The sequence below is a fragment of the Oryzias latipes genome, chromosome 1 (assembly GCF_053564925.1).
Source record: "Oryzias latipes strain Hd-rR chromosome 1, Olatipes_Hd-rR_3.1".
In the NCBI taxonomy this organism is placed as follows: Eukaryota; Metazoa; Chordata; class Actinopteri; order Beloniformes; family Adrianichthyidae; genus Oryzias; species Oryzias latipes.
The window spans coordinates 9,461,554-9,477,077 of record NC_136237.1 but is presented as its reverse complement, the minus strand read 5'-3'; the positions used below and the strand labels follow the sequence as shown (position 1 = coordinate 9,477,077).

General features: G+C 42.2%; 2 protein-coding genes across 6 annotated transcripts; one reads left to right on the top strand and one right to left on the bottom strand.

Moving 5' to 3' along the window:
* Positions 1–209: 209 nt before the first annotated feature.
* Positions 210–12,621, bottom strand: calhm1b (calcium homeostasis modulator 1b). Of its 5 annotated transcripts, none has more exons than XM_078949909.1 (6): positions 12,480–12,621; positions 10,315–10,503; positions 8,977–9,147; positions 8,058–8,201; positions 5,273–5,860; positions 210–1,112 (listed from the first exon to the last, which is right to left on the bottom strand). In XM_078949909.1, the coding sequence occupies exons 5-6, from the start codon at positions 5,816–5,818 to the stop codon at positions 603–605; spliced, it is 1,056 nt and encodes a 351-aa protein (XP_078806035.1). In that variant the 5' UTR covers positions 5,819–5,860; positions 8,058–8,201; positions 8,977–9,147; positions 10,315–10,503; positions 12,480–12,621; the 3' UTR covers positions 210–602. The 5 variants fall into 5 exon arrangements, with proteins under 5 accessions (XP_078806035.1, XP_078806041.1, XP_078806045.1 ...); XM_078949915.1 differs by having other exon boundaries at positions 10,367–10,503; positions 12,480–12,619; XM_078949919.1 differs by having other exon boundaries at positions 8,977–10,503; positions 12,480–12,619.
* LOC101155331 (inositol 1,4,5-trisphosphate receptor-interacting protein) lies at positions 12,507–14,440 on the top strand. The gene has a single exon (XM_004066244.5). The coding sequence runs from the start codon at positions 12,507–12,509 to the stop codon at positions 14,382–14,384; it is 1,878 nt and encodes a 625-aa protein (XP_004066292.2). The 3' UTR covers positions 14,385–14,440.
* The last annotated feature ends 1,084 nt before the right edge of the window (positions 14,441–15,524 follow it).

Below are 15,524 nucleotides of genomic sequence, written 5' to 3'. Positions count from 1 at the left end.
TTGCAACCCATCACAGAGGCATCCCCACACCATGACATGCCCACTGCCGTGCTTAAGATCTGAGGAGTAAATGTCTGCTTCTGCACCAAAATCTTTTCTTCCAAAGACATCTCTCATTAGACGTCTCACAATCAAAAAACCTCTTTGGTCATTGAAAGATGAATCGATTTTGGATGAAGTGATCCGCTTCTTATGAACTTGTACAAAACGGCAGATGATTCAGTTTAATGTAAAAACGGTCAATTTTAAAACTCTAGGATATGTTTTAAACACATTGTAAATATCTTCAACACTTTACAGACTGAAAGTCTTTGTGAGATGAGAACTAACATAAAACGCTTTAAAAAAAACACCTGACATTGACAAGACAAAAAGCTACCCTCTGCGGCCTTCATTTCACACAAATATGACACTTTTACTATTTCTTCCTAAACATGTCTGTGCATTGAAATCAGACATTATCTAAACTGTAAAAACTATAGTGCTGCACACAACTTCTGAAGCTCCGGTAAGGTCATACCTGAAACAGAACCATTGCTGAAAGACATTCGTAACTGCCTGAAAGCTGAGTTTCCAGTCTTGACTGTTTTCCTGTGAACTATCTAGACCTTGCTGTAATACACCGCCCACTCTTTCTTTGCCACATCGTGGGTGTGTCCCTGTGCAAAACCATTTACAGCTCCGTTCATTGTCCCGTTTAGTTTGCCATTGCTTTCAGTATCCAAGTGGTCTTTTCTCAGGGCCAGAGCAGGTTTGCAAGTGTGCCAGTTCCACAGAACCTTGTTCATGTCCTCCTGGGCCTTGATTCCCAACAGCTTGTCTTCATCACTTCTCTGCTTCTCCTCTTCTTCAGCGTCGCTGGTGTCCTTGCTCTGGTGGCGGTGGAAGTTCTGCATCTCTCCACTGATGTTCTCAAAGTACTGGTGGATGCAGACTTTAGCAAAGCTCTTGGCGTGCTCCTTGCAGGTCTCATCAAACATCTTGCGCTCGATGTCAATGTAGTGAGACCAGTATTTGGTTTTTAGAAAGGCAGCCTGGGTGAAGCACGGTCGGATGGCTCGGATCAGAAAAGCGGTAAAGGTCATCATGAGCAGAAACATCCACCCACATGCCTGGAAAGAACACACAAGTTAGATTCAAAGCAGGAAAAGCAGCAGTGTGATTAAAACGCTCAGAAGAGGCAGAACACAGACATAAAACATGTTTCCCTCAGACCTTTTTTTTTTTTTTAGAAGAATCACACTCCTTTATGACTCTAGGGACATGGGACACAGACTTACAATTCCCATTTAACTGCTAACAGTTTCACTCGTGGCATGGACTCCTCAATGCTGTCTGCTGTTTACACCCACAGAACATAAGATTCCTGTTTTTGGCTCCAGGTAATCCAAGTTTAGTTTAAATAGTTTCTATCCAGTCACTTACAGTGATAAACAGCTGTCACTCAGTGTTCAAAATCACCATTCTTGCTCTGATACCTTTTTTAACATCTTCTTGCTAATCCTAATATTTTTTCACAACATTTTTTCTTTATCGTAAGTTATTGAAGTTGTACTTGGACCAATCAGATGCCTCAGTAAAAGCATGTGGTACCCACTGTCCCTCACCTCGAACGTTTGATTGACAGATTCTCCCAAGCCACTTTCAATAGAAGGGGTGTGTGTTACAGTTTTAGTTTCTTTGCTTTTGTGCTCTGGTTCTCTTTTGTTCTGTCATGTTTTGAGTTCAGTTTCCTTTCCATTGCGTTCAAATCTTTCGCTTCAGCTGCAGCCTCACACTCGCTTCCCTCCATGGAGGTTTTGCTTATTTTCTTTTTCTTGCCTGAGGCTGCAACACACAACCAAAGATTTACGAGTCTGAGCATGAGAGTAAAATCCAAAATTCTCTGTAGTAACACAGGTGCGTTCTTGGCATATCTACCTGGTTGCCACAGGAACATGTGTTGATGCACTCAGGCCCAGACAGGTTTGGACCTCGGAGGCATTTCAACGTTCACAGATCCTCTCCTGTGGGTTTTTAAACTCATGCTTCCTGCTGTTTCTGGTATGAAAACTTTCAGCTTCTTCAGGAGATTCCTGCCTGATAGTTTGAGGATGCTCACTTTAACCTTTTTTGAAACTTTAGACTGTTCTACTTGTTGAAAATAAATGGGGAAAACTTCAAATACACTTAAAAAGCTGTTTTTGTTGGCAAAGAACTTTATCACACTTTCTGATCCAAAGATCATTTAGGCCTCTGACAAAGCAGCAGACATTTAGCTTTTTTACTTGTACTCAGCTTTGAAAAATTCTCTTTGACTTTTAATTTATTTACAATTTAAGAAAAAAATTTGAGTCAAATTTTTATCTTGGCAACTTTTCTATCTACAGCCTCCATCTAAAATTTAAAGATAATTTATGATTCTTATCCCCCCCCCAGCCTAAAAATGTGGGCTCAGAGAGACTTCTGGATGTTAACCTCCACCTGCAGGTGTATGGCTGCTGAAAACAGGACTTGACAGGTGCAAATTGGGTTTTGGGTCTGTGGTCTGAACTTCAGATTACAGGTTTGAAACTCTTCCTTTGAACTTTTACTTTCTAAAGTCTCACTAATGCTGTCTGTTCAGTTTTTTCTTCTTTTGCTCTTTAAAGTTTGCAGATGTTTCTTGCTGTCCTCTACCAGTTGGAAGCCAGTTTTTCACAGCCCAAAGGCTTTTGTGGGGATGTCTTTCAAAAACTGTTTGTTTTTTTCTGTGATTGTCTGGACACCAGAGAAAGGGGGAAAAAAACAGATTCCTGATCTGCTATTTCCATTTTTTGCTGACTTCTCACAAAGCCTCCAAAAAGGTATTTGGAGCTTTAGGTTCACGTGTTCCATGGCCAAAGTTAATTTCATTTTTTTAACCAAATTTGTTTGAGGATTCTGTCCTAATTCTTATAAATTGAAAACCTTTTATTCGCTTATTGATGTTTTCTTTGCTCTGGTTCCGACAGTCATTTCATTCAAATGAAATGTCCAGTATTAACATAAGTCTGGAACTTCAAGCCATCTTTTATATTTAAAACATCTGCAAAGTTACCCTTTAAAAAAAACTCAGACTGTAATCTGAGATTAGGATTAGTAAATAACAATAAAGATCTGGATTATGTTTGACTGCCCTCTTCGCATGTCAGCCACTGGCTTTTCGCACTTCTTGCTCTGCTTGGAATGGGAAAAGCTTTTGTCATCTGGAGGTGAGAGTAAACATTCACCATGGCAACACTGAATTGAGATGGAAGCTCCAGTAATGTTCCTCTTGGATTTCATTTACTCTTTAAGCAGGAAAACAGATGAAAACATTGACGGGGAAGTGGTAGGTTAAGGCTTGCAAGTGTAATGGAATAAGAAAAAATATTTTTTCTCTGTGCAGACTTACTTTAGGGTTTTAAAATGAAAAAAAAACAGAGAGTAGCTCACAATTTTTTTTTAAAGTCTCCCTCTGATGAAAATCCTGTTTTTGAGTTTTTGACATACTTGTGTCATTTTGCTTGGGAAAGAGAACACCTAATAAGAAATGGTTTCATTTGCCTTTCTGAGCATTTCTCCTTTCAAATCACTGTCAATCGAACTGTCGCAAAGACGCCGGGTGTGAATGCTTTTGTGATGTCACGATGGTCCAACAGTAGCCAGGACGGGTTCAGACGGGTACCAAATTATGCCGCTGAAATCGCGCTGCTACCAGACCTTTGCGCTGCACCCGCTGCTCAAATCGCACCACGGGACCTCAGATCGCATCTGTACCATCGACTTAACATTGAAACTGGCTGCCTCAGCCATGTGAATTTCATTCATTGTGAACGCAGCTCAACCCTAACCTGTAATCCTAAACTTAATCCTTCTGGGCGACCAAGAAAAAAGTTCAGCACTGGCCACACATCTCTGGAAAATTATGTGGGATATTCAATTTCCTTCTGGCATCTCATTTTATTTGCTGGGCAGATTAATTCAACAATCTGCATGTGTTGGTGTAGGTACCATAACCATTTGGCCTGCAATAACTGTTCGGGGTCTTTTCGACTGAGGATAACGTAACACTACGGTAACCACACTTGGACAAACTACGTAGCGTGGAGATCTGCTCGGGCTCTACACATTTTCATTTCACGTTCCCTTTTGTAATCTAAACTTTTCCTTCATAAGTTGCATCTGACATAAATCATTGTAGTGTTTACAGAGAAATTTTGCCACAACCCACTTTGTAAAAAGATCTGTGGCTGTTAGAATGAACCTGCTGCTCCACACAAGCGAACCTTGTCTCTGAGCAGAGCAGCTGGAGTCTCATAGTTTCGTGTTCGTAGTCTTCGTGTTAGCAGTCTAAGCAAAGATGCCCAGACTTCCCTCGCCCCAGCCACTTCTATGACTTTGAGACATTTAGGTTGTGGGATTTTGTTTAAAAACTCCATAATCATAATTGAAACACCACTTGGAATGTTTTTATTTAAAAAAATTGTCATAGGGGGACTTTAAACCCACAATTGTCTAACAATTTAAGAAGAAGTAAAAAACTGTCATTAGCTGTGTTTTCCTTGACTATGAAATTAGACGTGGTTTTTGGAGCATATCAAAATTAAAATGTTTCACAAAACTGCAATGGAAACACTCTTTTTTAATAAAAAAGAAATAATAGTGTTTTCATTTGAAGCACATAGTGATGGCAATGTGCTTCTTAGTAGGAACTGACTGCCTTGGTCAATGCACAGCGGGCGCCACAAGAGGTCCCACAGCCTCACACAGCTCATCCAAAGTTGAGCGTGTTATGAAGAATTGTTGGATCCACAGCTCCTCTGTAAAATCACCAGCCACCATTTCCCAAAATCCTTTTATCATGCATGAATAAGACACTGACATCTCCTTTGATGGATGATGATGAGCGCTCGTGCCGTGGTAGAAATGTGAATGTATCTGCTGTGAATCAAAGTATTGTTCACATCTGTGGCCATGTTTTTGAAATTGTGTTTCTTTGACGTTTCTGGAATTTCACTAAGGTTTTGCACAAACCTGTCATGGAATGGAGGAATTGGACTTGTAATCTCAAACTGGGTGTACAATAGTCTCTGTTTGAAAAATAACTAGTTATTCTAGAAAACAAAAGTATGTCCTAGAATTGGAGATACTAGTCAAATAAAATAAAAAAGGTTCCTAACCTTCAAAACCTCTGCTTGCAGATGTTTGCAAAGACTGGTGTTGTTTAAAATGCTCAGGAGCTTTAAAGGAAAAACCTTCACAACAATCCTGGATAAAAACTGGAGCGTACCTGTGAAATACACTTGATGTATCTTGTTGCTGCCACTCTCACTTCATTATCTTCAAACAGGTCTTTACATGGAATCCTGGCCAGGAACTTCAGCTTCTCTGTCTCTGTCATTCCTATCACCAGACTAGCGTTCCCAAACTTTTCAATGTCCAGGTTGATACTGAAGGCACAGAGGAAGCTCTTCCCATCCATGAGAGTGACAGACACCCAGACCGCAGGAGCAATTAGAGATCTCTGTGTGATAGAACACAGCATGTAGCGAAGCACAGACGGGTCCTTCGTCCGCCTCCCCGTTGGCCTCTTCCACTCCTCTGCGAGCACCGACACATTATTGTTCAACACGAAACCCAACAAGAAGAACCAGATGGGAGGGATGATCAGAAGTCCAATCCCATACGTGTAGTTGTACTCCGGCATACAGGGACAGCTGAACTCAAAGGAAGAGTACATCTGTGCGCTTGCTAGCGCCATGATTCCACAGATCCCATTCATGAAGGACTCCTGATTGGACTGGAGGAACTGGAACATCATTCGAAACTTATCCATCTTGTGAGATGTGGTGGACCTTTGGTTCAGGAGCAGTTAAAACTGTGGGGGAGAGACAAACATCATCAACTAGAACACCTGTGAGCCTTCACTAATCTGACCCATCCTAAGGTAGGATTTTACAGATATATGAAGGTCTCCAGCTCTTCTATTAAACAACACAAAGAATGAAAACACACTAGATGAACAAACTGAGATGGTAAGGTTGTGAATGAACACCAATGAATGACCCTGAGAAGATGCTGCTGAAACCTTCAGAGGAAGGATTTTTAAAAAGAACTCAAAGAGCACATTTCCAGAAACTAAAACTGGAATTCTTTGGTTATAATAAACCATTTGATCGTAAGATTGCAGGTTCGATTCCCGCCTTGCACGCCCATGAGTCGAAGTGTTCTTGGGCAAGACACTGAACCCCACCTTGCTTCTGGTGGTGGGCGGGCGCCTGTCTTTGGCAGCGTAGCCGCCACCAGTGTGTGAATGTGTGTGTGAATGTGTGTGTGACTGGGTGAATGGGTCCGTGACTGTAAAGCGCTTTGTCCTTGTAGGAAGAAAGGCGCTATATAAGTATACGCCATTTACCATTTGGATTGGAAATTTAGAAGCTTTCAAGTGTCGGAGCACCATCACTACTTTAAAGCATGGAGGTGGCAGTATCAGGCTGCCTTCAGAGTTGGTGTTTTATATAGGGAGGAAGGAAAAGCGTGTAGGTCTGATGTAGAACTTACAATGGCAAACCACAAACTCCCTTACATTCTGATGCATCCACTTGCAGACACTGAGATCTCATCTGAACTGTTATCAGGATTAAAACTGCACAGCTGGCTAGCTCCATTTTGCTCCATATTACATATCGCTTATCTACGTTTTTGTTGCACCGGTAATGTTAGGTCGGGGGTGTGAAGGTTTGTAAGTTTGTGGGAGAGAATGTATACTTATGGATGATGAAAAGCAGTGGCAGACTTACTCTGCACAACTCAGAGGAGAATTTCTACCTAACTACTGTCGCTCTACAGAAACTATGTTCCTATACGACGCAGGTTTTTTTATTTAGCCTAAAATGGCATAATCATAATGAAAGGACCACTGGGAACACTTTTTTTTAACTTGCCCTGTCCAACAGCTAAGCAAGCAGATCAGAGCTGAAGGCCTCATGTCTTGGACAAATTTTATCTGTTATAATAGGGGTTTATGGATCTTCAAACAGTGTATATTTGTATTAAACCCTTTTGTGTTTGAGGCTAAGCTTTGTCTATGATAATTATATTTTTTATGCAGTCCTTGTTGGACCAGATGGAAAGAAAGAAGAGAGAAGGGGGGGGCAGTCGATAATAAAAGGCAAAACATAAGAATGTCATGAGTAAATTGCATGACTTAGTTCACACATAAACAACAACAACTGTTTACAGTTTGGAAGTATAGTCATACCTTCATGATGGACGATTTATCTCACTAGACTTATACAGACAGACAGACAGCTACACACAAGATTTGCATTACCAATATTCTTGAAGAGGGGTGTAAAAACAATACCCATGCCCATATTTGTGCAAAAGTGAATAAGCAGGTGGGTTGAATGAATCCCTGCTTCTTATAGTGCACCTTGATCAAACTGAATGCTCCAGCAAAGGCAGGAGACCCGGCACCCAGACAGGGCCAGGGGATGGTGAGCCTGAGGACCAGGCTCCAGTTGCTGCGAGCAACAATGAAAAAATTGGGGTGCCCTGGTATGCCCAAATAAGGGGCCCCAATCTCTTCCCGGGGGATACGTCCCACCCGCTCAGATGTTGTAGACTCCCTCTCTGCGTGGAAAAGAGCCGCAAGGTCATGGACGCAGGGGCCCCCACGACGCCACCAACACGCCGGCGTGAGTGTACTTGCGTATCTTGATGTTAAGTCTGTGGTGTGTGTACTAAGACGGGGTGCATTAACATTGGTGGTTGCTTCACCAATGATCCCTTCGTGTCTAAAGTGAACAAAGCTGAATTGGGGGGGGGGGGGGGGGGGGGGGGTCTATTTATCCTTATTCATTCACTAGGAACACTTATACAGAAAATCAAAAGATGATGGGAGTGGTACTTAAGTAGACAGTGGCACACAAACCAACTCACAGCTAGCTGTTAAAGTGCTCCACAACAGTAAAGTTTAAATGAAAAACTGTCGCAGTGTCTGACTTCAGGCTGAAGGAAAGAAGAGAAGAAAACCCATAAACCGGACTCTAATCCAGCAGACGTTTCCTTACACGAAGACAAGTTTCCGTTTTTGTAAGTGATTCCTCCCTTGGTTGTCACTGCCACCTCTGAGCCTTCATCCAGGGCTAAAAGGTGGGGGGAGATGTACAAGAACAGACTTTCCTTCCTGGCTCCAGTCTGCCTTCAGTTTTCCGCTGGTTGATACATAAAATATAAGATAAGTTAAAAGGGTCAAAAATGAGCTGAAAAAAAAAAAGTCTCAAGAGGTTTCAGCTGGTTCGTGTTCACGGTGGCTTCAGGTTACCAGTCGCAGCACCTGCTTCATGTTCCTTCACTCAGTTCCACTGCATGAATCGCAAAAACCTCATCGCTGTCCTGGTTCAGCCCCATGTTCCCCGTTGGTCACTGTTTTTAAAGTCAGTGGTTTTGTTAGACTAAGACATGTCGCAGTTTCTGCAGTCTGTCACCTACAAGTTTAGGTTCAGTTTGTTTGAAAATGTATTTTTCTTTATTTTGCCTCGCATGTCATAAACGTTTCTATCGTTATAAAGCTAATGCAAAGTGACTCACATGACAGTTTGTTTCAAACTACTTTTTATACCACAAAACTGTTTTTTGATCATAAAATGACTGTTTTTTATGGTAAACCAACGACAACTAAAATCCCTAAATATATAATTAACCTTTACTTGACCAGGTTTGAGATTAAAACCTCTTTTGGAAGGGAGTCCAGGCCTTGAGGCAGCCACTGACACATTAAAAAATGTTTGGCTGGAATGCTCTGGCAAAGATCATTCCTTAAAATTGAGACATTGCGCAATCACAAAGGTACACATGCATAAATATGAAAAGCCACTTCACTAAATAAAATATTAGCCAGATTTTTTTCTAAATCAAGGAAATTCTATTTGACAGAAAAACGCAGTGAAAGATGAAAGCTTTGACCTGGAAGTCAGACTGTCGACTCACCTTTTTGTTTAGGATTTTTCCAGTAGATTAGGATGAATAAATCCTAGAGTACAAAAGCATTTTGTGTGGAATAGCCTTATGCGTACTGGACAAACGTCACACGAAAGTGTTTCTGGAACTCTCCGGGGGCGACCCAAGCGTCTGTCGTCATGCCCCTCCCTCCCCAGGCACCTGATTTGGTGTGATGTAAGAAAAGATTGTGAATTCAGAGCAAATATCTCAAAGGTAAATCAACTCAAGCGTTAGGAAGCGCTGACATAGTTTCCAAAGTCAGAGATTAGTGTGTTTATTTTGAAGGCTGACTTCTGTGTGTGCCGGTGTCACAAAGTATGTGAATTTGGAGGGTGCAGCTTTGCTCGTGTGTGGCTTCAAACAATCTAGACATGCAAAGGAGATTTCAAACTATTCAAATTTCTTTAGCTCTGGTTGGAAAATTTGGTTGTTGCCTGAGAGATGGTGGTGAATGAAGCCTGTTTCTTCCCAAGAAGAAATCAATGAAAGTAGGAACCATCTGCACAACGATTTCATCTGTATCGTGGTGGGATTAGTGTGTTTTGCTTTGAAGACATCTGCCTCAGAGAATGAAACAGAGCTCGACAAACCAGTTATGTGCCCACATGAGAATAAAAGGCAGGAGTTCACCCTTCTATTCATGGCCACCAACCCTTTAGTTTCCGTTCAGACTGGAGGACACTTTTTTTCTATCTACCATGAATGTGCATTTTTAGTATTGCACCATCATGTCAATGCACCATCATTGCATTATTAAATTCTTTTTAAAAAGTCATGCAACAGTAAATGGATACATCAGCTGGATCAGCTCAAGTTTCCCTTTGCAAAAGCAACTCCTCTACAACATTTTTTAATACAGTGACATGTATTGTCTTTATTTGAGCAAAAAAAAAAAACATCTTCTAATCAGGTTAATAAATGACTATAACCAGAGCTCCTACAATTTTCTTACATTCCTTCTAAAAATATAGCAATTAAGGAAAAATGTTCATGCCTGACATCAAGAGGAGCCTCCTCCCACTGATCTTTATCCTCTGAAACAGCTTTAACCTGTCACCAGTTATTCTGTTTTTCCAAGAAACCAACCACAGGAGAACCATTCTTTTTATTGTAAAGTAAGGAGGGGGAGGGACTATGATGTGGCCTTGTTTAGGATTAACAGGACCTTTATAACACTTTCACCCTGAACCTGACAATAAAAGCCAATCCGAAACGGAGTCAACAACAAAAGAGCGCAGCAGCCAGTCTGTGACAGACAGATGGAAAAACTTCAAAGCTTTGGAACATCCTGTTGAAGTGTGGTTCTGGTCCTAATTTAATGCTCACCAGAACTGGTTCTTCGGATGGTCCTCCTGGTTCTGCAGATGTGAACGCTCACCTGAACAGACCAAACGAGTGAATTCTGGTCCTGTTGAGAACAAAGATCTCTGTTCTGTTGCAGCTGATCTCTGGTGCCGTGTAGACTTTCCATGAACCAAAGAGAAGGGGAGAACCAAAGGCAGGAGATGCTGTGAGCTGTGTGTTTTGAGGAGAATGAAAACCATGAATTTCCATTTCTAATATTTTTACATTCCCCTTTATCTCTCATAATGTGGGGAGTAGGGTGTCTGGGGACTATGGCCATTTCTCATATTTGCATGATTTTGTGAAGATCTTTGTTTTGGCTTTTTTTTTATTTTGTAAAGCACTTTGTGTTACAAACATATGTGCTTTCTAAATAAAGTTTGATTTGATTTGAAGGAGCAGAAATCCCATTAAAGTAATTCTGTGTAACCTATAATAGTTTTTATCTTGACCTTTAAACTGTACAGGATACAGATATTCCTGTTTCCCATGGCAGCCTGTCAGTCATGGCGCTCCGTGTGCACCTGGACTGGCGGTGTGGGTACCGGATGTTCTCGGGTTGCCGAATGTTCTCGGGGTCCTTCGGGGTCCTTCGACCAATGATGACGTCACACTATTTGATTGGCTGTAAGTTGCCACGACCAATGAGTTAACGTTGCTAAGTTTTTTTTTAAAAAACTTTATTGACAATTGCGGTATCATACATTTGCGGTATCATACATTAACAATGACATTAACGTTAACAACGAACAATAACGATGTAATCAATATTGCCTCGAAGATCAGTCACCATTGCCAAATATAACATATTGACATAGAAAATAAAGAATAGAGGGGGAAAAAGAAACAATGAACATAACACACAAATAAATAAAAACATAAGTAAAATAAAATAAAGGAACATAGAAAAAATCTAAGTAGTTAGGGGTACTCGTGAAGTTTGTATTTCTGAACAAAACTAAGCAATTTCAAGCCATTCTTCTTTTTCATATAATGAAGTGATTGAAAGCAAAAACAGAGCTCTTTATTAAATGTTATAAAAGTGATTTGGTCTTCAAAACTTGACCTCACCAAGATGGCGGTGCTCTCCTCCCATGAGGAACCACGTGATGTGTCCTCTAGTGATATAACTCATTTGAAGGACCCTGAAGGACCCCGAGAATATCCGGCAACCCGAGAACATCTGGTACCTACAATGGCATTTCGCTCGTTTGGTTCGATTCTCCTGGAAGTCTGTCACTGTCAAACACTGTCATTTGAAAATTCAAACTACTTTGAATGTGAGAAAATGTGAACATCCAATTAACGGTGGATTTGATATCAATTCAAACTAAAGAATACAGGGAAATAAAGAGTTTACAACTCAAACATAGAGTTGGATCGTTTGAATGCATAATAATAATAACATGACAATTAAAAAAACATTATGAAGCTAGTCATTTGCAAAGATGGCCCCTGCATCAGGATGAATCAAAACTCTGTTCAGTTGATGTTGTTCAACAGGCACTGATGACAAAACAACAGTTTCACAGAACTTTCTTGTTGTTCTTTTGTCATTTCTGGTATTTTGAAGCTGCGGATGTTTGAACATGACATCACAACTGTGTGTGTTTTGTTTTTAAAGTATTTGTGCATTACTTTGGCTTGTTTCATTCTCATTTTTGGAAGAAAGCTTGCATGCGTGTGGATGACTGGGCATTTCTGCACTCGTAGCTGTGCGGTGCATTTCTACCGAGACGGTTTCAGTGACTCTGACTTTTAAACGGAAGTGTGTGCAAACCTTGGTTTGAGTGTTGCACAGGAAAGTTTCAGTAGAGAGCACATGGGCTGGGTGTGCAGGAAGTAAGTCACAACCCATATCAAGAATAGGAAGAGACATCAGAGGTGGTTTCCTCCTTTTACCTCCATGCATGGTAGCAGAAGCTCGTTTTATCATAGCCTCTCTTTTAGGTGCGTATCTTTCTTTTTTATTTGCTGCATTTTGAGATAACATAAATATAATTGTGTTAGAAGTGAAATGAGAAAGTCATCACATTTTCTGTTTCTTAGTATCTGCATGAATTCCTCTCTAAGGAAACAAATCTGAAACTGAAAGAATTTTTTCCTCCCGTCTTTATAATGTCAGAGGTGAAGCTAAGAACTGCTACCTGATCATTTTGCAGACTCTCCTCACGATGCAAGAGACTCTGCTCCGAGTGTTTGTGGTGGTTGTGGGACTCCTGGTGTGTCCGAAGGACGACCCCAGACTGCAGCAATGGGATGAAGTCTTAACTACCGGATTGCAAAAGCCTGAGGAGAGACAGTGGAGGGAGGAAGAGCAAACAGTGGCACCTGTCAGCGAGAAAACGCTGGCGGAATCTGACAAGAAGACTCAAGATTACACCAACAGAAATGTCGAAGATCAGAGTCTGTCAGGTACTGTTGCCAGAGAAAAAGTCAGCATGCCAGAGTTGAATGCTGCTGTCACTCAGCAGCTCCTGGAAGAAGAAATCCCACGTCTACAAGGAGAGCCGGCTCTGGAAGCCTCCCAGTCTGCCGACGAGCAAAAGAGAAAATATCTCCTGATTTACAGAACATCTGATGAGCCGGAGAGTCTGCAGGAGCCGGAGAGTCTGCAGGGGGAGCCCACAAAACCGGAAATGACCCACTCACAAGCTTCTCCTGTTCACACAAAGATGGCAGACAAGAAGAGTTCAGGGAGGGCTTCTGCACAGTTCGAGACGGAGTACCTGAAACACATCTGGAACGCATTCTCTATAATTTCCACAATTTGTTTCTTTTGGAAATACCTTGGAGGAAATATTCGAAAGAACCATGAGGAGCCCAAGGCCTTCTCTGGGACCAGCATGGCTGCAGAAGCACCACTGCCAGACGCCAGCGTTCTGCACCAGTTTTATGTCAAATGTGTTCAAGCACCACCTGAGAAGACGTGCAGGGAGGAGGAGTTCATGGAAGGCTTTGCTAACGACCTGCTGACAGCCATGAGGAGCGTCTGTGATGAAGATGGCAGAATGAGGGTTGAGGACTTCCACATAGTGAGTGTGAAGGAGATCATCATTCCCCTCGCTCCACCTGAGCCGTACGGTTTTCGGTGTCTGCTCTCGAATGATGAGGGTGGTGTCCCTCCAACAGAAATGCAGGTCTGTGGTCAGATCAAGCTGGTGGAGGAAGCAGTGGTCTTAAACGGCTGTCCCTGTCAGGCCCCGGGTGCAGATGGAGATGTGGTTTGTCTGGTCCACTGTGAACCAAAACCAATCAGAAAAAAAGTGTCTGACGCTCGCGATGGCCCTCTGTGCTCCAAGAACACTCATTTCCTGTCAAAATCCAGAGTTACCAGGTGGTTCCAGAGCACTCTCAAACAAGCGTGGGCTCTGATCTCGCACAAGTACGACTTTGACCTCATCCTTTGCTACATCGAGGCTCCGGGGGCTCTGACCATCCGGTTTCGGTCTGGGAAGAAGCTCAGCTTCAGGATGAACCCAGTAGTTCGATTCAACGCAGAAGCTCATTTCTTCATCGCCCCCTGGTCCTCGAGTGACCTGGATACTTTCTGGCCACTCTCCCTGAGCGGCTATGAGGAGCAGCTTATGCACAAGCTCTCCGAGCAGCTCCCTGAAAACTCCTGTCACATTCAGACACTTGAAATTACACTTTTCCTCCACAGAAGACATGCAACCTGGTTCGGAAGTACGGCACTGAGAGATTTCCACTTCAAAGCTGCGCTGATGCATCTGCTTCTGAAGAAAAAGCCGTCGGACTGGGGCCGAGGTGAGGCGGGCTGCCGGCTGCGGGATTTGCTGACCTTTGTGGAGAAAAGCCTTCAGAAGAAGCTGCTGAAGCACGTCCTCCTTGGAAACTCCTCCATTACACTGATGAAACTGCCTGCAGAGATCACAAAAGCCAAGCCTGTGAATCTCCTACAGCCTCTTGCCGAGCACGACTGTGTGTACAGAAGCACAGTCATGGGTTTTCAGGACATGCTCAAAAATGCTCACATGCTGATGAATGATTATGTTGCTCGGTATTATGAAGACATCAATGGCACCCTATGAAAAACCTTTCATACTACCAATACCCTTTTTTTGTTTTTAAATACATAACATTTAAATAATTTCAAAGAGTCTTCCTTTTAGCACTTCCATCAGAATAGCAGGACCATCTTTCTATCTCTTATTTAAGCCAAAGGTCCTCCTCACTGCTGAAGTAGAGGTTACAGAGGTGTTACTCTTTATGCATCGACATCATTTGCTTGCACCAATTTCAACTCTAAAACAGAGTTCTTCAGCTGGAGGTGACCTGTGAACTGTGTAGAATGATGTGATCCTTTTCATGAGGAAGTCTGAGCATGAGCTGATGAACGTGCGCTCAGCTAAAGCTCCTTCCAGCTGAATCCTAACATGCAGCTTGCTGTCAGCTTTACCACGTCTGAGCTCACCTCTGGGTTGACTGCTGCTGATTCCAGGCCCTGAACTCTGGGATGCATGGGGAGCTTCAATGAGAGCTTTTATTTTCAAACAAGGAACCACTCTGAATTTCCGTAGCATTGCACAGTCGCTGTGAAGCGGACGTCATCCTCAAACGTTTGCATTGGCCTGGTTTGCCAACAATAATAATAATAATAATAATAACTTTATTTGTATAGCACCTTTCCAGATAAAAATCACAAAGTGCTTCACAGTACAACACGATAAAACAACAGTAAAACACAGTAAAAACACATGTTAAAAAGAAATTAAGAAAAAGCTATTTTAAAAAGATATGTTTTTAGCTGCTTTTTAAAAGAAAACACTGAGTCCACAGATCTGAGGCTGAGAGGAAGAGAGTTCCAGAGGGATGGGGCCACCGTGGCAAAGGCTCTGTCTCCTTTAGTCTTTAAACGGGTTCTCTTAACAGCCAGCAGACCCTGGTCACATGACCTCAGTGACCTGCTGGGAGTGTATGGCTGCACCAGGTCTTTTATGTAGACTGGTGCTTGGTCATTAAGAGCTCTGTATGTTAAGACCAGGATTTTAAAATGCACTCTGTAGTGAATGGGGAGCCAGTGCAGCTGCATTAACAACGGGGTGATGTGTGAGAACTTGGATGAATTGGTTAAAAGCCTGGCAGCAGCGTTCTGGACAATCTGGAGCCGTTCTAGAGATTTTTTACTTAAACATGTGAAGATGGAGTTGCAATAGTCGAGACGGGAGGAT